Source organism: Lynx canadensis, chromosome B2 (assembly GCF_007474595.2).
Source record: "Lynx canadensis isolate LIC74 chromosome B2, mLynCan4.pri.v2, whole genome shotgun sequence".
Lineage (NCBI taxonomy): Eukaryota > Metazoa > Chordata > Mammalia > Carnivora > Felidae > Lynx > Lynx canadensis.
This window is the reverse complement of record NC_044307.1, coordinates 35,706,723-35,729,385: the sequence shown is the minus strand read 5'-3', so window position 1 is coordinate 35,729,385 and position 22,663 is coordinate 35,706,723. Positions and strand designations below refer to the sequence as shown.

At 54.8% G+C, this 22,663-nt stretch overlaps 1 protein-coding gene across 2 annotated transcripts in view; it reads left to right on the top strand.

The window, feature by feature from the left end:
* The first annotated feature begins 1,455 nt into the window (after positions 1–1,455).
* Positions 1,456–22,663, top strand: part of CPNE5 (copine 5) — a 95,307-nt gene continuing 74,099 nt past the window's right edge. For both annotated transcript variants that reach the window (XM_030315383.1, XM_030315382.1), the window contains exons 1-3: positions 1,456–1,958; positions 16,564–16,604; positions 17,373–17,419. In XM_030315383.1, coding sequence (XP_030171243.1) covers positions 1,864–1,958; positions 16,564–16,604; positions 17,373–17,419 — 183 coding nt within the window. In that variant the 5' untranslated portion in view covers positions 1,456–1,863. The remainder of the gene's footprint in view (positions 1,959–16,563; positions 16,605–17,372; positions 17,420–22,663) is intronic.

Here is a 22,663-nt window from a genome sequence, read left to right as displayed (position 1 = left end):
AAGGAGTCCAGCCGACCTGACCTGTGGGTAAACACTTAACCTAGGCCAAGGAATGTGTTCTTATACTCATCTTTGACTTTGGCTGTATCTGATGTTCTGGGAATCGACTTCAAACAATCTCTGGACTTGCCAGTTAAGGCCCAACGGCATGCCCCCAGAGGGCGTGACTTTTCTGCGTCCAGCCTTCTTGGCCTCCCCCAGCCCTTCCCCCCCCCCCCGCCCCCGCCCGCAGGGTATCCGGTGGTGGGCGTAGAAAAGTGGGCTCCATCTCTGCAAAGCTTGGACAGAGGCTGAGGAGGGCCTGCGGGGGATTTTCCGGAGTCTCAGTGCAGCAATCTATGCGGGCAGCCCTAGGGAGATGCCACAGCTCACAGCCCTGGCGACCCCTGGTCTGGAAGGGCCAGGCTGAGGCAGGGTGGGGCCCGTCCAGCCCTGAAGACATGAAGGGGTTGGTTCAGGAGGGGTGCCGCCTGAGAGGTGCCTCAACTGTCCCCACTCTCCCAGGACAGGGATCAGAACCCTGCACACAGCAGGCGCCTACTCAGCGCTGGCTGGATAGGAGCCCAGGGAGCCCCGGCCACCCTCGCAGTCTGGTGGAGGAAGCTTCTAGACCCCAGGGGCTGGCTCAGCTACGTGGTCACGACGGGCCGGGGATGGGGAGGGCGCTGCGTGTGGCTTAGGTGGCTGACTCGGTGTGGCCAGAGGAGGATGGGGGAGCGCCCAAGCACCGACCCTGCCTGGTCCTAACGACCCTCCTTAGGAAACCCAGGAGGCCCCTCCGGGCACCGGGGTCGCCCCCACACACCTCCGCAAGAGATGTGATGCTGTTTATAGACTGACGCCCGGCCCCCGGTGGGGCGCACCCTCAGCAGAGAGCTCCCCCAGCCTTTTGCGGGAGGATGTCTCTTTTGCGCACGTCACTCCCACCCAGCCCGGCGTAGACCCTTCTCAAACAGACGCCCGGCGGTTCACAAAACCCTCTCCCTCTTCCAGTAGGAAACCCCTGAGGGGGGAGGGGGTGGGCGCAGAAGGAGACGCACACTGCCCCGACCGTCTCTGGCTCACCCCCCACCCCCCAGGCTGCCAGCATCTGGAGCCGCGTCCCCACGCCCGCCACGCGCGCACACACGCACACACACAGACTCACGCTCGCACGGACACACTCACACCCGCGCGCAGACCCCGCCCGCGGCCCCGCCCCGGCCCCTGCGGGCGCCCCCTCCGGCGCGCGCGGACCCGGCACGCAGCCCGCCCCGGCCGGCGGGAGGCGGCGGCTTCGGGCAGATTTGATTTTCCCGCAGCCCGGGCGCCCCGGAGCCCCAGCCGGAGCCGAGGAGGTGGCGCGCGCAGCCGGGTCCCCGGCCCCGCTGCCGCCCGCGCCGAGACCCAGCGAGGGGCGGCGCAGCCCGGGCGCTCCCGGCGTCCGGCCACCCCCGCGCCCGAGCCGGCCCCCCACGCCCCGCTCCCTCTGCCTCACCCCTTCTGTTCCCCACCCGAAGCCGCACGCTCCTCTCCCCAAACCCCTCTCCACGACTCCGCGCGTGCCTCCCGGTGCCCTCTCCCCTCGCCCCTCCGCCTCTCTCCGCTGCACCCCAGCTCCCTGGGCACCTCGCCCCTCTCCGCTGCCCCCGCCCCAGCCTCCTCGTCGCGTCACCTGCACCCCCTCCTCTACCCGCGGCCCCCGCTCCCTCCGCCCCCCTTCCCTCTCTCACTTCCCACGCCCCCTCTTCGCGCTCCTCTCTCCTCCCTTTGCCGCCCAGCGCCGGCTCCGGAGTTGGGGGAGAGCCCAGGGTTTCAGTCGCTTTGGAGGAGGCGTGAATCGCGCAGGGATTGACTAATTTGGGGTGGGGGGCGCGGTAGGCGATGGAGCAGCCTGAGGACATGGCGTCGCTGAGCGAGTTCGACTCCTTGGCGGGCAGCATCCCGGCCACCAAGGTGGAGATCACCGTGTCCTGCAGGTGAGCCGCCCGCTGGCCGGGTCCCCCTGCCCCGCCCCTGGACCCGGAGCCCCGCGGCTCCTGCCGCGCGGACCCTCTACCCTCGCGCGCCCCCTTTCAGAGTGTCCTTGCCTCCAGGATGCCCCCCGTGCCTGTCCAGCAGGAGCCCCTGCCCAGCCACGGGTGATGACCGCGGAATGGGGGGAAGCCAGGCTTGGGGTCCTATCTCGGAAAGTTTGCACTCCAGGCTGTTGCTGAGAAGAGATGTGAAGACACAGGAACAGGGGTCCGGGCGCCCCAAGCAGGAGAGGGAGGTAATGAAAGGCTATCCTGGGGTCTTGGCACAGGTTATTGCCGATCAACTCTTGCCCAAATGATGAAGTGAGTGATTTTGCCCCATCCTCCCCAGGAATACCCAGCCTCCGCCTTCTCTGTTCTTCTTTTCTCTCTTCTCTCTGCTCCTTTGCCCCAATATCCTCCTCTCCACCCCACCCACCCACTACCCTAGACCCCAGGGTTTGAAGCTTTTCTTCATCTCCAACAACAGAACCGGCGGAAAAGGATCAGATTGATTCATTCAATCAATGGATAACTGAGCTATGGATAACTGATAACAACTTAAAGTGGCACAATTAAAATAAACAATAACTTAGGTACACAAAAAAACCAAAGGACTAGGACAGCGAGTGTGGAATTTTAGAGTCCAGCAGGGGAGGGGAGGTGTGTTTTTATGGGCTACCACCCCCAAATCCCCAGTCATGTCACACAGACTTTGGGGGTAACTTCTCCATCCGAGAGCTGGGTCTCTCCCAGTTTCTCCCGAGGAAGAGGCTGCCCCAGGCAGTATGAGGCACCAGTGGAGAAGGGGGATTCTTCTCTAATGCAGTCATCATCCTGTGGCTGGCCTAGGGTCACTGCCTGGCTGGGCTGTGAGGGGTACTGTGGCCCCGGGCATAGCCCACCTTGACATTCCCCTGGATTTGCTGTTCCTCCTACCCTAGATGATGCTACCCAATAGCATTTCCGCGGTCCTGGCTGTGCCCTTGTTCCAAATCACCCACTCCGTTTTCATCCAGGCCCCTCTCTGGTCAGACCCTTCACTCACCCTCGTGGTCTCTCAACTCTCATTTCCACAGTTGTGGCCCTGGGGGCCGTGTAGCCAGACAGAGAGCTGGGCTGAGGTGCGGGAAGGGGAGGGACTGGGATTTGAGGGTGTGTAGGAGGGAGGGCCTGTGAGGTGGAGCATAGCCCCCCCCCCCCATGCCAGGCCCTTCCTGGGTCTCCTGTGATAACACCCACATGTCTCCCCCGTGGTCCCGCACATCGCTGTCAGAATTCTCTCCTGACGCCATTTGCATCTTGCCATCGCTCTGCTGGGAGATTCCTGATGGCCCATTAGCTCCAGTCTCACCTCCTCAGCCATCAATAGTTGCCACAGCCTGCCTTTCCTTCCCTGTGGAGCACACATCCCTGCGCCTGACGCTCCCTCCCAGCTTGTCAGGCTTGTGTCAGAGCTGTCTCCAGATCCTTGTCACCACCAGGCTCTGAGCAGCCTGTTCCCCATCCTGAATTCACCCCTCTTTCATCTCTGCCAGTTCATGTCCCCCCATCCTGAAAAGCCTGTTCTCATGCCCCCCACTTGCAGCCCTCCTTCTCACCCATGAGACACCCAGTCCGAATCACAGAGTCTTCTGTGTCCCCTGGGTCCTGCGTACTCAGCCTGGCCCAGGGGTCACTCACATACCGAGCACTCCACCTCTGAAGCCATCTCAGGCGTGTAGGCTCCACCCCTCCTCCCCCAAAGCAACTGTCTAAGCATTTGAGGACGGGGATCCCCACCCTGGCTCAGACCTATGAACCCTCTACTCCAGTGGAGAGGAGAGGAGGCAGAGGGCACGTGGCACTGTGGCTTTGGAGTCAGACACCTTGAAACCGACTCAGCTCCACCCTTTGGGGCATGCTTTTCGCCTCCATCACCCCCGTTGGTCAAGTACAAACAACGAAACCTGTATTGGAGAAATCTTATTTGCTGAGGTAGCGCCTCTGCTTAGAGGAGTGGTTGGCATGCATGTTGCACATACGAAACAAACGCGGTTGGAAGAATTACGGGAGTAGAGGATGGGGAGGCACCCAGCACCTACTTTGCACTTGCTTGGCACATAGTCGGTGCTCAATAAGTAGGTACGATGATTACTGTAAGGCAGCAGCACTTGGCCCCTCGTGTTTGCTCTCGGAAAGCGGAGGGGTCCAAAGGACTCAAGGTTTTTGCCTAAGAAACACCCGGGGATCCCCCTGAGTTCCTGGGGGATGTGATTTGGGATCGGCCCTGGCATCTCAAGGGATGTGATCCATCAGCCCGACTCAGGGCCTGCTCCTGGTCTGAAAGCCACCCAGAGGGTGGGGCCTGGTGTCGGTAGGAAGGATGAGGAGGCAGGAGTCACCTGGAACAGAGGGGAGGCCAAAAACCAGTCTGGGTGGGCTTGGAATTGTAAATCCATCTTTCCCTCCAGCAGGTCCAAATATCTAGGTTCTAGAAGAAGGAGAGAGAGAAGGGAAAAGGGGAGGTGGGAGAAGAGGAGCAGAGGGAGGAGGGAGAGCTGCACAGAATGGCTTTCTCCAGCATATTCATAAGTCTTCCTCCCCAGTATCCCGTGGTCGGCACTGACTGGGTCCCAGGAGAGGAGGTTAAGGGATGGCCTGCGCTGAGCATCTAGGTGACCCCTTCTGGTGGGCAGGGACAGGAAGGCAGGCAGAGGGGTTGGTGGGGTGAGAACTTCAGGGGGCTTTTAGAATGGGCAGCTCAGGTTGAGGGGCCTGGTATTTCAGGGAACTGGAAACTAGCATCCCTGGGATCCAGTTCCCTTCCAGCTCCGCCCTGCTCCTGAGGAAGGTCCCAGCCAACCCTGCAGCCCCAGGAGCTCTCTGCTCTTGCCTGGGAAAGACCTGATGCCCTGCCACGCCTCTCCTAGGGCACTGCCAGCTGAGCAGAGCTGCCCGGTCCAGGGGCACATCTGACCCCCTGCACAGGACCGCCGTGGAGGCCTAGCCAAGCCTCCACTGAAGGCACATGACACTGTGGGATGGACGTATTTGGGTCTCTCCGCTTTGGGTAGCGTATCCCTTGGGCTGATCTATGGTCTACGCGTAAACGCTTGTTTTCACTGACTTTAGTAAACTCAGGTTCAAATATCGTAAAGCTTCTGGTCATTTGGCTCAATGGTTAGGAACATGAACTGTGGGATCTGTCTGCCTGGGTTCAAATCCCAGTTCTATCCTTGTGACGTTGCATAAACTACTTAACCTGTGCCTCTGTTTTCTCATCTGTAAAAGGTGTGCACCGATTGTTATCACAGTTTTGAGGGTGAGGTGGATCAGTCCATGAATAGTAATTGATTTGCCTAGTATTTGACACATGAGAGTAAATAAACATTTGCCTTTCTAGTTGGATCCCAGGGTTTGTGTGGGTCCTGGAGATCTGATCCATGGAGAGATTTTTTTTTTTTAATTTTTTTTTTTTAAATTTTTTTTTTTCAACGTTTATTTATTTTTGGGACAGAGAGAGACAGAGCATGAACGGGGGAGGGGCAGAGAGAGAGGGAGACACAGAATCGGAAACAGGCTCCAGGCTCCGAGCCATCAGCCCAGAGCCCGACGCGGGGCTCGAACTCCCGGACCGCGAGATCGTGACCTGGCTGAAGTCGGACGCTTAACCGACTGCGCCACCCAGGCGCCCTTCCATGGAGAGATTTTTATTCACCCCTCCCTGCCTCAGCTTTACTGAGATAGGTTTGACATACTGTGTACATTTAGAGACTCTGAAGGGTTGTTTTGGGGATAAGTAGAGTAGATGGTTTGTGGGACCAGATACCGGAAGACGTCGTAGAAAACGTGAGCCGCAAGCTTCTCCTTCCTCTGATGGTCTGTTGCAGACCTTTCCTGACGATTAGCCTCCCTGCAGACCCGTCCCAAACTCAGCTATCTCGTGTCCCATTCCCCAGGATCCTCACTATTTTTCAGGTCTCTCTGTGCAGGGATCCGGACCAGTGTGTTAGAAAGAGCGATTTGCATTTTTTATGTAACAGGAAACCTTTGCACTTCCACAGGGTCCTGCGGGAAGAAGGAATGCACAGTTTCACACGGTGGGGCTCTTGGCGCCCATAGGGAAGACAAGGAGGGGAGAGTCCAGAAGGCAGACAGTTTGCTTGGCCGGGCTGGAATCTCTCAAGCAGCGGCCGGGCCCCTGCCAGCGGGCGGGGTTGGAGGGCAGTTGCTGTCTCTGCCCCAAAGATGTTTTCTGCTGTCTGTTCAAGTTGGCGTTTTGCTGCCGAGCCCTGAGAGGCAGCCTAGCTCAGGAGCTGTGCCCCGGACCTCTCTCAGAAGGGGTGTGAATGGGCTCTGAATGCTTTCTTCTGACAGGCGCTGGGAGGGCAGCTCTGGGGAAGGAGGAGCCTGGGAGCAACGTGGCAGCTGTCAAGGCCAGTGTTAGGAAAAAGATTACTCCCAGGCGCTTGGTAGTGGAGCCAGGGGAATGAGTGGGAATTACTGAGTGCTTACTACGTGCTAGGCACTTCACATCTGTATTAGGCTGAACCGTATGCAGTGGTCTGTATTCAGCTGTTTTCGATCGACTCAAGCAGCCATTTGGTTCAAACTAAGATCATGATGTTAATTTTCGGTGGCTGCATGACGAATTACCGCGCGCCCAGCGGCTTACGACAACAGGCGTTTATTTTCTGGCAGTTTCTGTAGGTCAGAAGCTTAGGCATATAGCGCACCTGGCCCCTCTGCCCAGGGTCTCGCCACGCTGAAATCAAGGTGTCTGCAGGGGCTATGATCTCATCTGAGGCTCGGGGCCTAAGCCAAGCTCATTTAGATGGTTGGCAGAATCCAGTTCCTCGAAGCTGTGGGATTAAAGTCTTGTTTTCTTGCTGGCTGATGGATCAGGAGGGTTCTCAGCTCCTGGAGGCCGCCCTCAGGTCCTAGCGGTGTGGACCTGTCACAACATGGCGGGTCCCTTCTTGGGAGTCAGCAGGAAGGTCTCTTCCCCAGTCGGCCATGACAGAGTCTTACGTAAAGTAGCAGTGATCACCGGCATGAGTATCGTCATATTTCCAGGTCCCACCCACACTCAAGGGGAGGGGATTATTCAGGCTTGTTCACCAGGGGGCAGGACTCTTGGGGACCATCTTCGATTTCTGCCATCCACAATTACTGTATCTTTTTAACCTTGCAACAATCGTGTAAGGTACGTAGAAGTAGTTTCCCTTTTTGCCGATTAGGAAATCAGAGCTCAGAGAGGTTAAGGGACCTGCCCAAAAGGTTTCAGTTAGCACATTTTGGAGAATGGGATCCAAATCCAGTTTCCTCAGACTTCAGAGCCTTGAGGGCTTCTTGAGGTTGGGGATTGGGGTCTCCATGAGGATCATCGTAGGGGCCTGGGTGCCAACCACAGTAGATATCACCAAGGAGTACGTGCTCTCTCTCCAGGGATGGGAAAGGCCTTTGGGGCACAGAGGAGTCAGGTTCAGCTAGGAATGTTTCAGCTATAGATAACAGAAAATCTGGTAGTGGCTCAAACCCCAAATATATATATTTTTTGTCAGATCACAGTGAGTCTGGAGGTAAGTTATCTCAGTGCAGGTTTGTCAGCTCACTTTGCTACCAAGAACCCAGCTATCTTTCTACTCTGCTGCCATCCAAATGGTGGACCTCCTTGTTACAAAATGGCTGCACCTGTTCCAGGCATCACAACCACATCCAAAGATAGGAAGCAAGGCATGGGCCAAAGGCCTCTGTTTCACAAGTTCTTTTATCTGAAAAGCACAATCCTTCCCCAAATCTCACCAGACTTCCCCTTCTATTTCAGTGGCTAAAGCTAGGTCTCACGTCCTCCTCTAGAGGACTAGCATATTAGTTAGCATGGGCTGCCATAACCAAATACTATAGACTGGGTGGTTTAAACAACAGAAATTTATTTCCCACCATTGAGGATGTTAGTCTGAGATCAGCATAGTTGGGTTCTGGGGAGGACTCTGTTCCTGACTTCAGATGGCCACCTTCTCACTGTGTTCTCACGTGGCAGAGAAGGAGAGAGCAAGCTCTCTGGTATCTTTTCTCATAAGGACACTAATCCCATCACGAGGGCCCCACCCCCATAACCCTAATTACCATCCGAAGGCCAATCTCCAAATATCATCACATTGAGGATTAGTGTTTCAATATATACATTTTAGGAGGTACACAATTCAGTTGATAGCAACAAGGGATAAGAATCTACCTTCTAGGATTTCGGGTGTTTCTATCAGATACCTCAACCATTGTGGATTCTGTTAGCAGGAAGAGAGTGAGGAATGCTTGCTGGGTGGACAGCCATGACCTCTGCCACAGGAGGCTTTCCAAGTGATCCATATGTTACCTGAGTTCCCTGGGGGTACTTGGAGTTTGGTATCTCTGAGGACTAGCTCCTTAGATTTTCCTGCAGTCAGTGGACAGCCTGTGTTAGGTGACTGGGGACTGATTCTCCAAGCACAGCTTGGCCAGACCCCTGACTATCTCTGTTCTTGACAGTTTCCTGGGCAAGAAAAAAACAAAAAAAACAAAAAAAACCAAAACTCTGAAAACTTAGTGTGATAAGTTGGCAAACATTCCTGGGCAAAACATTGCAAGATGGCTCTGTCCTCTAATACTGCTCACTTCTGGTGGCCCAGCATAGTGCCTGCAGGTCCCAATAGGAGAGCTTTATGCCTTTGGATCTTGAAGAATCCTGGGCAGGACACTGAAAGTCAATGCGGTTCCTGGCTTACCCTCTCCACAATCTCAGCCGGCTCAGTTAAGATCTCTAGCCTCAGTCTTTCCATCTGTTAAATGGGGAGAAATATTGGTCCTGTCCACGTTCTATAAGATTGTTATAAAGACAAACGAGATTATATTTGTGAAGTTCCGTGTAAACTGGGATGTACTAAATAAAATTAATAATGGTAATAGGTACCAATAACTGAACACTACTGAAACATTCATTTGTTCAACAATTGGTACTGATCCTCATTTGCTATTGAGTCTGAATAGTTTTTATTTATTTTATTTTGAAAGAGAGAGAGAGAGAGAGAGAGACAGAGGCCGGGGGAGGGGCAGAGAGAGGGGGGAGAGAAAGAATCCCAAGCAAGCTCTGTGCTGTCAGCACAGAGCCCGATGCAGATGCATCGGGTAACATCGAACTGAGAGCCAAAGGATGAGGAAGCCAACTGGGGGAGGGACCGTAGGGAAGGTGATTCAGAGGGGGAGAACGGCAAGTGCAAAGACCCGATGGCAGAAGAGACCTTGGTATGCTCTCAAAACTGCAGAGAGGCCAGTGTAGCTGGAGCGGTGTGGGAGATGGGGAGGGAAGAAAGCCGAGCTTAGAGGGGAAATGGGGGATGTGGGTCATGGCCTTGTGACCAGCTCGAAGGGGTTGGGTATTTTAACAGCACCTGGGGGGGGGTCGGGTGGTTAACCGGGAGTAATGTGATCTGATACATTTTCTAAAAAAACTTCTCTGGTTGCTGTGACGACGGGGGCAGGGACTGAAGCACACTGCTAGGCAGGAAGCTACTGCCACATCCGAGCGAGTGAGCGAGAGACAATGCTGATGGTGGTGTGGGGTTTGGAGTGTGTTTTTGAAGTAGAAACCTTTAAGACGATGAATAGGACCGGAGGGGGCATAAGGGAGCGAGGAGTCAACGTGCTTCCTGCCTTCCTATTTTAAGCTATTGGTTTCACAACTGCAGAAGGCAGGTATGTGACCCCATACACAGATGAGGAAACTGAGGGTCAGTAGCTTGTCCAGAGTCACAGAATTACCACGTGGCCGTGTGGAGATTCCAGCGTGGATGCCTCTGAGGCCAGAACTCAGGCTCTCTTCCTTTGGCCACACAGCATGGGAGGGACAATTATTGCAGTAATTAATAATAGTCATAATAATAATGCAAATAGCCCCAGGAAGGAGAGCTCTTTAAGCCATGTGCAAATTGCTTTTTAGACCTTGGTGAGGTGGCTTGGCAGGGAAACTGCACGCGGGTGAGGAGTGGGATCTCAAAGGGGGAGATGGGCAAGTGCCAAGGGCTGGGTGCCAACGTCCCTTTCTTCCCCAGCTCCCTCCTCTTCTTTTCTTGGATTCCTTCTGCGTGTGTGGACGGAGAGCAGGGCAGGAGGAGACAGAAAGCCCTCCAGTTCTCTCCAGCCATTCCTTTGGAAGCAGCCCTGCTGAGAGCCAGGGCAGGACACAGGGGAGAGTGAGAAGGGGAGGGGGCACTGCTGGCCAGGATGGGGTTTGGGGTGGCCCTGGGTTTGGAAATGCAGACACTCCCCGTGGCACCTGTAGCTGGGTTTGGGCGTCAGGCTTCAAGCTCAGCGTGTTCCCTGGCAAGTTGGGTGACACTGGGCACCTCTCTCAGCCCCAGCACCCTGGCCTCTAGAAGGAGGCCACGTCTACTTCCTGGCATTTGATACGTAGGGTGAATAGGGTGTCACAGGTTAAGCACTCGGAGCAGACTGTGTCTGTGATTAATGTCTGCCAGCTCCCACCCTCTTCGCCTGCCTGGGGTGTGGGCCAGATGTTTGGGGTTGAATTGCTCCGCAGAGAAGTGGGGTGTTGCTGGGAGGCTCTTCGGGGCCAGGGATCTCTGTGGATCTTCTCGAGATTCCTGTTTCTCCCCGATGGTGGCTCACGTGTCCCCAGTCTGCTCTCCGTAAGGAAGGCCGTGCAGCCGTATTGGGCAGTGGTGAGCATGCGGGGGCTCAAAGTCCTGCTGCAGCCCGTTTAGGGGGGCAGAGCATGAGGCGTCCCTAGAGATCCTACTTCATTCTCCACAGGCCTTTAGCGAGCACCCATTGAATTCCAGGCACCGAATTGCAGCTTACTACAACGTTAGACACTCTTCTAACTGTTTTGCATCTGTGAGCTCTGTTAATTCTCAGAAAATCCCAAGGAGAGAGGGACTCTTATTATCCCCACTTTACAGATGGGGATACTGAGGCACAGGGAGGTTAAGTGAGGTCATCCACCTAGTAAAGGGCAGAACTGAGTTTTGGACTGAGCAGTGAAGCTCCACATCTGCTCTCTGTGCTCCCCACCTCTTGCCAGACGTTGGAAGGATGCTTAGGGAGAGTTGCTGGGGAAAAGATGAACCAAGTTTTTGTAACTCTTTTAGCCTCAGGAACCTCTTTGGGAATCTGATGACAGCTCTCCAAAAAGAATGCATCCAAATGTACCAATATGCCACGTTTTCCTTCCAGTTTCAGGGGGTCCGTGGGGACTCCTGGTCCAGGAAAAGCTGAGGGTGAGTGCTCTTAATGTGTTTCCCACTATGCCGTAGCTGGAGTCATTGCTCAGAGCATCTATACAGCATTTTTGGGCTTCGCTTAGAGACAACCAGGGATGTGTGATGGTCAGTTTACCCAGCAACTCAGCTCAAGAGCAAATGTATCTTGGCCTCAGACTGGGGCTCCCTGAGGGCAGGGCTGTGTCTCCCCTCAGACTTGGACTCCCTAAGGCAAGGCTATGTCTCCCCATCAGACTGGGGTTCCTGAGAACAAGGCTGTGTCTCCCTCCCCTCAGACTGGGACCTCCTGAGGGCAGGGTTGTATTTCCCCTCCTTAGCCTGGGGCGCTCTGAGGGCAGGACTATGTCTCCCCCCTCAGACTGGGGTTCCCCAAAGGCAGGGCTGTGTCTCCCCCCCCCAGATTGGAGCTCCCCGAAGGCAGGACTATGTCTCCCCCCCTCAGACTGGGTATCCCTGAGGACAGGGCTATATCTCCCCCTCTCTCTGACTGGAGAGTCCCAGCCTATACTCCCTACTGTTTGAAGTCTCACAGATGGGAGGGTGGTACCCTCAGGCTCCCGTCTTTGGCACCAGGTAAGAGGTCCTATTTCTGCCCTTTCAGTGCTCTCTCCCTTTGCTGGGGCTTTGGAGACTTCTGACCTCACCACTCAGTGCATAGTTGTTTTTTCTGGCTGCCACCGAATCAAAAACGATTCCTTGGGGGAGAGGAGGGAGGAAAGGGGCCCTGGGCTCCTTCCCCAGCCTTGATTTCAGGAACAAAAGAAGCTAAGCTCCAGGCTGCTGTGCGGGCAGCTGAAGGGTTTTATGCTGTTTTGGGGAAAAAACACCTTTTGCCTGTTGGAAAGAATTTCTCTTTGAGCTCTCCCAAGACGGAAGGTGGAGAAAAAGCACTTATGGTCTGGTGTGGCCGAGCCCTGTGGTCGGGGCCCTGCTTCAGGCCAGACCTGGTCTCCTTCCACCCTGCTTCTCACCGGCTGTGTCTGTGGGCAAGTCAGTCACTGTCCCTCAGCCTGCGAGTCCTCGGTGTCTTGGGGTGAGGGTCACGTGACAGCTTTCAAGCGCTGTGTCTGTGTACATGGTTGCGGTGGGGGAAGCTGAGGCCCTAAAGACCCCAGTGTCCCAACATGCAGTGTTCGGAGTGCTGCCATCAGAAGCATGGTGTGTGGGTGTGGGTGTGTGTGGTGGGGAAGATAGTTGAAACATGACTTCCAGGAGCCCATCCAGACCAGCAGAAACCGGGCTCTGGGCCTAGGGCCCAAGAATCTGCCTTTTTACAAGAGGGGGCAGGGGTGAGTCCCAGGAAGTGAGAGGCTCATGGCTCGTGTGGGGAAGCCACCATTTCAAGGCCATGAGAGTGGGCTCAGCGGGCCCTGAGGCTTCTGTTAGGACAGGCCCTTGGGGTCAGGTACAGATAGGGGCAATTGTGGATGATGTAAGGGATCAGAGAGGGGTGTAGGGTGCAGGGACTTAGGCAAAGGGGCAGAGGGGCCTTAAGCTGAGTGGGAGGGAAGGTGGGGAGGCCAAGAAGGGGCCTGAGGCTGGGGTGAGTGGGGCTGCTGTTAGCCAGTAGGAGATTCAACGCATACAATGGGGTGCTGGGAGTATATGTGTTGGGGGTGGGCTTCCTTGGTCAGGTGAGGGCGGAGGTGGCTCGTGTCGCCCATCCTGTGTCTCTCTTTTTCACCAAACGAACCTGAACACCCGCCAGGAGAGTGGCCGCTCTGTTCAGCCCTGAGCCAATGATGACTGACCCTCTGAGCAGCCTCACTAGGCCCAGGTGCTCCAGAGCAGTCCTGAGGGAGGAACCAGTTTAGCCCTCCTTTATAAGTGGGGACATTGAGACACAAGGAAGGCAAGAAACTTGTCCAGAGCTGGAATGTGAACCCCGCTTGTCTGCCTGCCGCCCACGCACTTAACCACTAGGCCGTACAGCTAAAAGAGAGTCTAGGGGCCGGTCCTGACTGAGCAGATGCCATGTGGGTGGGGAGACAAGAGCCTTACCCATGTGGCCATTCCTCTTGGTCTTCCTTCATCCAAATTTGCCAGTACCCTGCTCTGAGTCACATGCTGGGCTGGTCTGCAGCAGAGGTGGGGTCCCTAGCATGGAGGAGCACCCAGCCAGTGTGGGAGATAGATGTGTCCCTCGTTTTGCAGCCCAGGGTGTGCTGAGTATATGGGGCCCTACAAGTCAGGGGCTGCACACTACAGGCCCAAGAGAGCTCTGGGGAGGGGAGAGGAGATGGTTGTTGGTCAGTGCCTGTTCAGGGAAGGCAAAATCAAGGACAGATAGGAATTGGACAAGGTTTTTGTCATCCTCGGGTGTCCGGGTCAGGCTAACCCAAGCCCCAGGGCTCTGTGAGAGTCCAGAGGTTACAGGGCAGGGAGCCACTGAAGCTACATGACTGGTTCTATTTCTCAGTCTAGGTGGGAACATGGGCAGAGCCACCTCTGTCTCTGTCTCTGTGTCCTTCCTTTTCTGTCTCTATCTCTCTGTATCTTTTTGTCTCTCTCTGTCTCTCCGTCTCTGTCTGTCTGTCACACACGCATGCGCACACACACACACACACACGCGCTGAAATCCAGCATCTCACTAGCCTAGATGTGACAAAACCTGAGTTCCAGACCCAAGCTTGGAGGAGACCCAGACCTTAGAGAAATGAGATGTCCTTTCTCAGAGTCTCATATTCCTGATTTATAAAGGAATTGGAAAAGGTGACCTCAGGTCCCTTCTAGCTTGAACATTCTAAGGTTTTGTTCAATTATAGAATTTCATTATGGAATTCAAAGATAAATTCCAGCACTCTCTTTAATAAAGTCCTGCCCCCTCCAACCCTCCTTATTACTCCTCACCACGCCTCATGTTCTGCCCACTGTAGAGTCTCATCTTTGGTGTGAAGGCATTTTGCCCTTTGCTGAAATCAAGATAGACCCTTCTGCCCCCAAACCTAGCACACTGCAGGAGGAGGTGGTCAGCCCACGTTGGTGTGGATGCATGTACTTAAAAGTGATGTCTTACCTGTACTCCCCCTGCCCCCTTCAGGGCTGCCTTTCATCATTTCATCTGGTGCTCACTGTGGTGGGCTGGGAGGTTTATCAGATGATGTCCAAAGTGACAGCTGTCCCCGAGCAGATCTGGTGCAGGAGTGGTGGAGACCAGCAGAGGGGGTGTGGGTGTGGGTGGCGGCCTTTAGGGAAGAGGCCCCTGAATGAAGGCTGGAACAGAGGGTGGGGATCTGTGGATCCCTCTCTCAAGGGCATCTCTGGGACGCCTTGGGAGTCTTGGGGATTCATGAGCGTGATCTGGGGCCTCCCCAGCAGCAGGGGTGCCATGTGCTGGCACCTGGTTGCCACTGTATCTGTCCATTCATCAGCCGGTCTTTGGCTCCCACCTCCCACCTCCCACCTTTGGCATTGACTGTGGGGTCAAATTGCCCAGATAGACTGTCACTCCTGATGGCTTTGGTGACAGTGACCCAGGGTAAAGCCTTCTAGATCTTTCTGGCTCTACCACTGCCTATTCCCTGCCGCTCCTTGGGTTTCATTCTCCCCTCCTAGGAGAAGACGGAACAGATGACCCAGAGGGCTCCATATTCTGACAGTTGGAGTTGGGGGTCAGGAAGCCACACGGACCGGTGTCTATTGTTTCTCCTTCCTGAGAAAGGAGTTCATGGAAGGAGTGGAGGGACAGGGTGAGAAGACCCCTGGGGACATCTGGAAGGGAGGTGGGACAAGGCTAAGATGGCTGGCAAGGCCAGAGTTTACTTTATTTATTTTATAATGTTTTATTTATCGTCGAGACGGCGCAAGTGGGGGAGGGGTGGCGAGAGGGGGACAGAAGATCTGAGGCAGGCTCTGTGCTGACAGCAACGAGCCCGATGTGGGGCTTGAACTCAGGAATCACGAGATCATGACCTGAGCTGAAGTCGGACGTTCAACCGACTGAGCCACCCAGGCGCCCCGGGCAGGCTTACTTTAGGGTAGTGTAGGAAGGAACAGTAGCTTGCAGAGGCAGGAGGGCTCACAGAAGTCTTCCAGGGGTGGGGGTGGGGGCCCTTACACGAGTCAACAAGGTCTTTGATGAGGGGGTCGCCCACTGGGCTTCTGGGACTCGGTCCCACTGGAGACTTGGGAGCACGCCTGGGATCTGCCTGGCATTGGAGGGTGGGGAGAGCAATGAAGAACTGGGTATTTACCCCCAAGTCCTGCCCATCATTGGTTGAGGGCTGACCTGGGGAGCATACACTTCCTGGTAATTTGCAGCTCCTTGCCAGAGAAGGCCCTTGGGAGAGAAGCAGATGCCGGAGGAAACCGTGGGTGTGTACAGGAGCTAGAAGGGCAGAGGAGATAGGGTAAGGCATCAGCAATCTTCAGGACTGGTTCTATTGTCTCCATTGTACAGGTGAGGAAACAGAGGCTCAGAGAAGCCGAGTCACGTCCCAGCCAGAAACTGAGTTTCCAGTGGGCTGTGTTGCTTCCCGACAGCAGCAGGTCACTATAGAGTGAGGGACACAGATGTTCAGGACATACCCTTGCCTGATCCTTCTATGCTTCCGCTTCCGCATCTGTCCGATGGGATGATGCCTACCCGGTACTGACCTCGCGGGGCAGCCGTGTGAATTGGGAGCGAATTTACAGGACACTTAGCATCCATCACTGGGGTTCAAGAGCGTGTGATAGCACGGAAGCGGGGCAGGAGGGGCTCGCCACCCGTTCAGGACCTCTCGGTCCCCAGATGTGTCCATCGTCCTGCTGTAGTGCCTTCAAGTCTGATTATCAGGGCCATGTGTTAGCTTCCGGGGACCCTGTTCAAATGAGTCTGTATCCCATGGCGCCAAGTATCATTAATCTATCGGCATAGATGAGAGGGTTGAATAAACTGGCTGTAACTAGAGCCCTCAGAGAATGGGACACAAGGTGGCTAAGTTTTGTTTGCTGGATTTTACTTTATTTATTTATTTGAGGTAGGTGACAGGAGAATTTCTGGAACAGGCTAAGACATTGGGCAGAGTGAGGTTTGGCTCAAGAGTGAGGTCCTGCGGGATCCAGGGTACCCAGAGTGTGTGTGGCTGGTTGGGGTGGGAGGTGGGGAGCCCCGCTCCTTAGGAAGCTGAGCTGAGGGACCTCCAGGGCCCGCCCGCCCTATGCCGGTTTTAATGAGCACCTAATGATCTCGTCCTGAAGGAGCCGTCTTCTCTTCGGGTTTTGCCTGCAGCGGGCCTGAGGCAGCCTCTGCGTCTCACATCGGCCTGAATCCCCTGAGAGTCTCCTCTCTGGCTGTGCTAACTCTTCTTCTCTCCCTGCTCTTTCAGGAACCTTTTGGACAAAGACATGTTTTCCAAGTCCGACCCACGTAAGTCCTGCTCTGACCATAATAACAGTAACAACAACAGCAACAACATTCCGACCGATTGCGGCGGCCGACCCTGGAGCCCTTCCTGCGTGCTATGTGCCAGGCACCATTCCGGGTGCATCCAGGCTGTTTAGTGTTTTACTGATATTGTCTGGAGGAGAACTGGAGAGTCTGACCCTTCCCAGCCTGCAGGAACTGGTGAAGATTCAACACGACCAAGGGGGTTGGCAGGGATCGGGGTGTCTGAGGCCAGGAGTTCTTGGTCCCAGGGAGACCGGTACATTTTAGAGCCCCAACGGGCTGTGGTCTGGGGCGGGGAGGGGTGGGGATGAGCGCTGATTTTGCAGTCCAGGGAGCTAGCCCTGAGCAATGCCAGTCAACTGTATGATCTCAGACAGGTCATTGGCCACCTCTGAGCCGCAGTGTGCCCATCAGTGAGGTGGGGCTGGTGATGGTACAAGGCCTCATGAGACTGCCTTGGGGTCTGAAAGGATGCAGATGTCCTCTCCCGTCTCTGCGACTCAGTCCTCCATGTGCCCTCCATCACGTTCTGGCTTAACCTCCTCCAAAAGGGTGCCTCTCCCAGACATGCTTATGTTCTAGGCCCCTTCTCCAAGCTGACCACCCCCACCCCGGCTCCAGGCGTAAACGGTGCGACCCAGGTCAGAGTCTCCTGAGATGCCTCCCCCTCCAGAGCTGTCCCCATCTGGGGCCCCCACCTTCCTCTTGGCCTGGGGTCTTAACGCTCTTTTTCTCCTTTCCCCACAGTATGTGTCATGTATACTCAAGGGATGGAGAACAAGCAGTGGCGGGAGGTAGGTGGCCCCTTGCCCACCCTGGAAGCATCGCCTGGCCCTCATTATGTGTCTGTTTGTCTAACTCTGGAGACATCCCACCTGATGTGTTTGGGAGTGCAGCATCTGAGCTCCTGGGAAGGATAGCAAGGCTTGAAGAGCGTGGAGTTTTGTCCCTGCTATGGCAAGAAGAAACATGGTGGAGGGAAAAGTTCCTGCCCTCTGTGTGCCTGTCTGAGGGGGAGACAGCCCTGCCCTCAGGGAGCCCAGTCTGAGGGAGAGACACAGTCCTATCCTCAGGGAGCTCCAGTGAGGGGGACACATAGCCCTGCCCTCAAAGAGCCCCAGTCTGAGGGAAGAGACACAGCCCTACCCTCAGGGAGTCCAGTGTGAGGGGGGAGACACAGCCCTGCCCTCAAGGAGCCCCAGTCTGAGGGGGGAGACACAGCCCTGCCCTCAGGGAGCCCCAGTCTGAGGGGGGAGACACAGCCCTGCCCTCAGGGAGCCCCAGTCTGAGGGGGGAGACACAGCCCTGCCCTCAGGGAGCCCCAGTCTGAGGGGGGAGACACAGCCCTGCCCTCAGGGAGCCCCAGTCCGAGGGGGGAGACACAGCCCTGCCCTCAGGGAGCCCCAGTCTGAGGGGGAGACAGAGGGAATCCAGGCCCAATAAGAAAGAAAGATCTTGTGCGGTGGTCTAAGACATGGATATAGCAGCTGGCGCCATGTCTCATCTACACCAGCCTTCCCTTGGTTTCTGACCAATGTGATCATTCAGTTAGGTGATGCCCTTGCTTGGAAACCTTCAGTGACTCTTCTCTGCTTTGAATCAAGTCCCAACTCTTTAGTCCGCCTTCCAAGCTCTGCCAAGAACCTGGGGAGTCCCTCCTGGACGACAGGGCCAGCATGAGAATAGCCAGCAAAAGCCTCAGTAACTCAGACTTGATTAACAAACCTCCTTCCTTGTCGGGTTGGCCAGAGCGTCACCTGCCCTGCTTCCTACCCCTGCCCCCGTGTGGGGCAGGAGCAAGTGGCCGAAGGGGGTGAATTTTATCCATAAAATGTGTGGGAAGCATTTCCACAGGGGCTGGGCTAAACTTTACCTTTTTCGCCCTCTCTGAGACCCTAAGCCAATTACAGTGTAAACCAGATTGCTGGGGGAACGTTTAGCCTACTTAAGTGAACTAATTACTTTTGAGGCCTTTTGGCCGAGCTTCACAGAAAGCAGCAATGTGTTAATGTCGTAGTGATTCATTCAGGAAGAGTCTGGACGGGCCTCTTCCTAAGGGCACTGCTCTGCTAGCGATTAATTACATTCAGTAATTGAGACGTGTCTCCATTTGGGTCAGGGTCCCTGACTGTCCACCTTGTATCGTTATCCCCTCACCCTCAGGTGGAGCAGAGGAAAGGTGGGAGGCCTTGGTGTCAGGTACCCCTGTGCTTTGTTCCTGGCTCCAGCCCTTTCTGGAGGCGGGATCTGGAGCAAGTTGCTTACCCTTTCTGTGCCTCAGTTTCTACATCTGTAATATGGGGATAACACCTACCTGGTAAGCCTGTGGTGAGAGCGGGTGAAACAAGATGGGGATGTAATGTGCCTGGTGGGCAGTCATTGCTCAGTAAATACCCTTGTATGGCATCATCCAGAGCGTTCAGGGCCACCCGGTCCCTCCCCCGTCGGTTAATATTTGCAACGGTAAGCATTTATGTGTCCCAGGCAACCTGTCAGGTGCAGTGGGGAAAGAGGGAGATAGTCAAAAAAATAGAGCCTCACCAAAAGCTGGAACTATGGAGTTTGCAGCCTGGAAGGGGAGATTCACATGTGTGAATAATCCTAACAGAGGAAACGGTGACAGAAAAAAGTATCAGTGGGAATAAAGTGGGAGTTCAGAGGAGAGAGTTACAGCCAGGACACCATGTTTAGCTACAGCACTTTTTTTTTTTTTTTAAAGATTTATTTATTTTTTGAGAGAGACAGCACAAATGGGGAAGGGGCAGAGAGAGAGAGATGGACAGAAGATCCGAAGTGGGCTCCGTGCTGATAGCACAGAGCCTGATGCAGGGCTCAAACTCATGAACTGCGAGATCATGACCTGGGCGGAAGTTGGATGCTCAGCTGACTGAGCCACCCAGGCGCCCCTAGCGAAAGCACTTTGATGGCTCATTGGACTTTCATTTATTTATTTATTTAAAAAAAATTATTTAAACGTTTGTTTATTTTTGAGAGAGTGCGAGCGGGGGAGGGGCAGAGAGCGGGGGAGACACAGAATCGGAAGCGGACTCCAAGCGCTGAGCTGTCAGCACAGAGCCTGATGTGGGGCTCGAACCCACGAACCGCGAGATCATGACCTGAGCCGAAGTCGGACGCCCAACCGGCTGAGCCACCCAGGTTCCCCTAGCTAAAGCACTTTGCTAGCTCATTGGACTCTTAAAAATCCAGTGTGACTAAGCACAAGCCATCGGGCTAAGGGGTGCATGCCGTAGAGCAGAGGAGAACATGGGTCAGAAGGAACTTCCAGATCATCCGCTCCACCCCCTCATTCTATAGAGAGGGGCAGGCCTGGCCTCAGGTGGTGGAGGCAGGGCGCTAGGCCCCAGTGCGGTGGGAGCACCCACCTGGAGGAGCAGGGTTTCACGGAAGCTGGGGGACACGGCACAAGGGCCCAGCAGCAAAGTGGGTAGAAGGGAAGGCACAGCGGGAGGCCGGAATGAGCAGGTCAGTCTAGGTCCTGGGCAGCTGGAGGAGCTAATAAGGGGCTGTTTATAAAGGAGTCCTCAGGGTTTAGGGAAACCAGCGAGGGGTGACGAATCATGAGGCTGGCAACAGCAGAAAGCTGTTACTACTAAAGGCCTGAGGAGGTAAGGGGACGCAGAACCCCAGGGGGACTTCCTAGGAGGAGCGGGGGCCCCGGGCAACCTCACTCTCTTTCCACCCTCTGCTCTCCTGCCAGTGCCTCCCCGCCCCGGCCCCCGGTATCACCCCACTGGAAGACCTAGGGTAGGGGACTGTTGACGCAGTCCACACAGGTCTGCCTCCCGGGCACAGAGCAGGGTGGCCAAGAGAGTGGATCCAGAGGGGCAAAGGGAGACAGTCCAGAATGGACAGCGAGCAGATGAGCGAGGCTGGCAAAGTACAGGAAGAGGCAACTCAGGGAGCTCATGGCGGTCGGGCTGGGGACAGCTGGGGTCACGGGGTCAGAATGTCAGAGCAGGAGGGTCCCTAGAGATCAAGGAGGCCGCCCCGTGGACAATCAACACCATACCCAGCCTTCAGGGGTGATGGCGGCAGAGTTCAGCCAGCTGGGTACCCCTAGGACACAGGCTTCAAGCTATTGCTGGAGAAGGGGAGACATACTCAGACATACTGAGGCCCTATTTCTTTGCCTAATTCTCTCTGTGACCCACAGAGGAAAGTATCAGGAATGGGAAATTTAAAGAAACATCCAGATCCATCTCTGGAGCTGCCCCCAGGATGGCAGACTGCTTTTGTTCATAAACAGGAACCGATTCCCACCTGTTAGTTCACTGCAAAACGTCTGTTAGTGGAACCTTGGCCGAGAGGTAATCATCCAGTGACCAGGAGGAGTCAAGCGCACGCACAGCAGTCTCTCCAGGCAGGGTCCAGACCCCGGGTTCCCACAAGGCTGCGGAAGGAGGAAAGCTGTGCTCTCAGCCCCTGGCTGCCGGGTTTCAGCTGATTCTAACCGTTTGGGTCATTTTAATGCCTTCTGAGAAAGCTCCATCTTCCAGAACCTAAATCTGTCAATGCATTTTATGAAAATTGACTCCAGATGTAATTTTAGCTGAGGAAATTGAGCACTACTTGCATCAGAGTTTGCCAGGGCCTTCTGGCTGTCCCAGGGAAGGCAGGATGACCAGGTAGGAAGGGTCCCAGAAACATTCTCACCGGGAGCAGGGACGTCATAGGGAGCGCCTCTTAGTTCCCCATTTAAAACGTGTGTGAGCAGGTGATCCCTGCCCCTCACTTGCCAGGCAGCTGTCCTGGCCAAGGGCCCCTTGGAGAGGAGGAGATGGTATTATAGAATCTTAGGGTGTCCCGCTGATCGAACCACACCGCCTGTGGGGCATGAGCTCTGGCGGCCACACCCACACATCCCTGCCAGAGCGCTATTTTTGAGCAACCTCAGTTCCTGGAACATTTCACACTGGCTGGGAATGACAGTTCATCTCTAAATGTCAACAAGCATGTGTGGATACCTACTGTGTGCCAGGGTAGATTGCTGGGGACACAAAGGGGCACGAGACAACTCTGTCTACAACCAGAGAAGCTCATTTTCTTAATTTTTTTTTAACGTTTATTTATTTTTGAGACAGAGAGAGACAGAGCATGAACGGGGGAGGGTCAGAGAGAGAGGGAGACACAGAATCTGAAGCAGGCTCCAGGCTCTGAGCTGTCAGCACAGAGCCCGACGCAGGGCTCGAACTCACGGACCGTGAAATCATGACCTGAGCCGAAGTCGGATGCTTAACCGACTGAGCCACCCAGGCGCCCCTCTTAATTGTCTTATTTTTTTATTTTTCTTAACGTTTTTTATTCAGTTTTGAGAGACAGAGAGAGACAGAACACTAGCGGGGGAGGATCAAAGAGAGAGGGAGACACAGAATCTGAAGCAGGCTCCAGGCTCTGAGCGGTCAGCACAGAGCCCGACGTGGGGCTTGAACCCACAAACCATGAGGTCATGACCTGAGCTGAAGTCAGATGCTCAACTGAATGAGCCACCCAGGCGCCCCTCTTAATTTTTTTTTTAATGTTTATTTCTGAGACAGAGAGAGACAGAGCATGAGTGGGGGAGGGGCAGAGAGAGAGAGGGAGACACAGAATCCGAAGCAGGCTCCAGGCTCCAAGCTGTCAGCACAGACTCCCGACGTGGGGCTCGAACTCACAAACCGTGAGATCATGACCTGAGCCGAAGTCGGTCGCTCAATGGACTGAGCCACCCAGGCGCCCCTAGAAGCTCATTTTTGATTCAGGAAGGTATAGCAATAATGACAGTAACAGCAATAAGAATGCTAACAGCAAACACATCTATAACAGTGCTGCACGGGGCACGGTTCTAAGTATTTAGCAACTAAATCCTCACAACAACCCCATGCAGAAGGTATTATTACTATTATTATTATTGGCCCATTTCACAGAGGAGGAAACTGAAGCACAGAGGTTAAATGCGAAAGTAACTTCTAGAACATGACGTTGTAAAAACTATAATAGTTATATATAAAGGGCAGAATTCCACTCATCCCAAGTTCGAC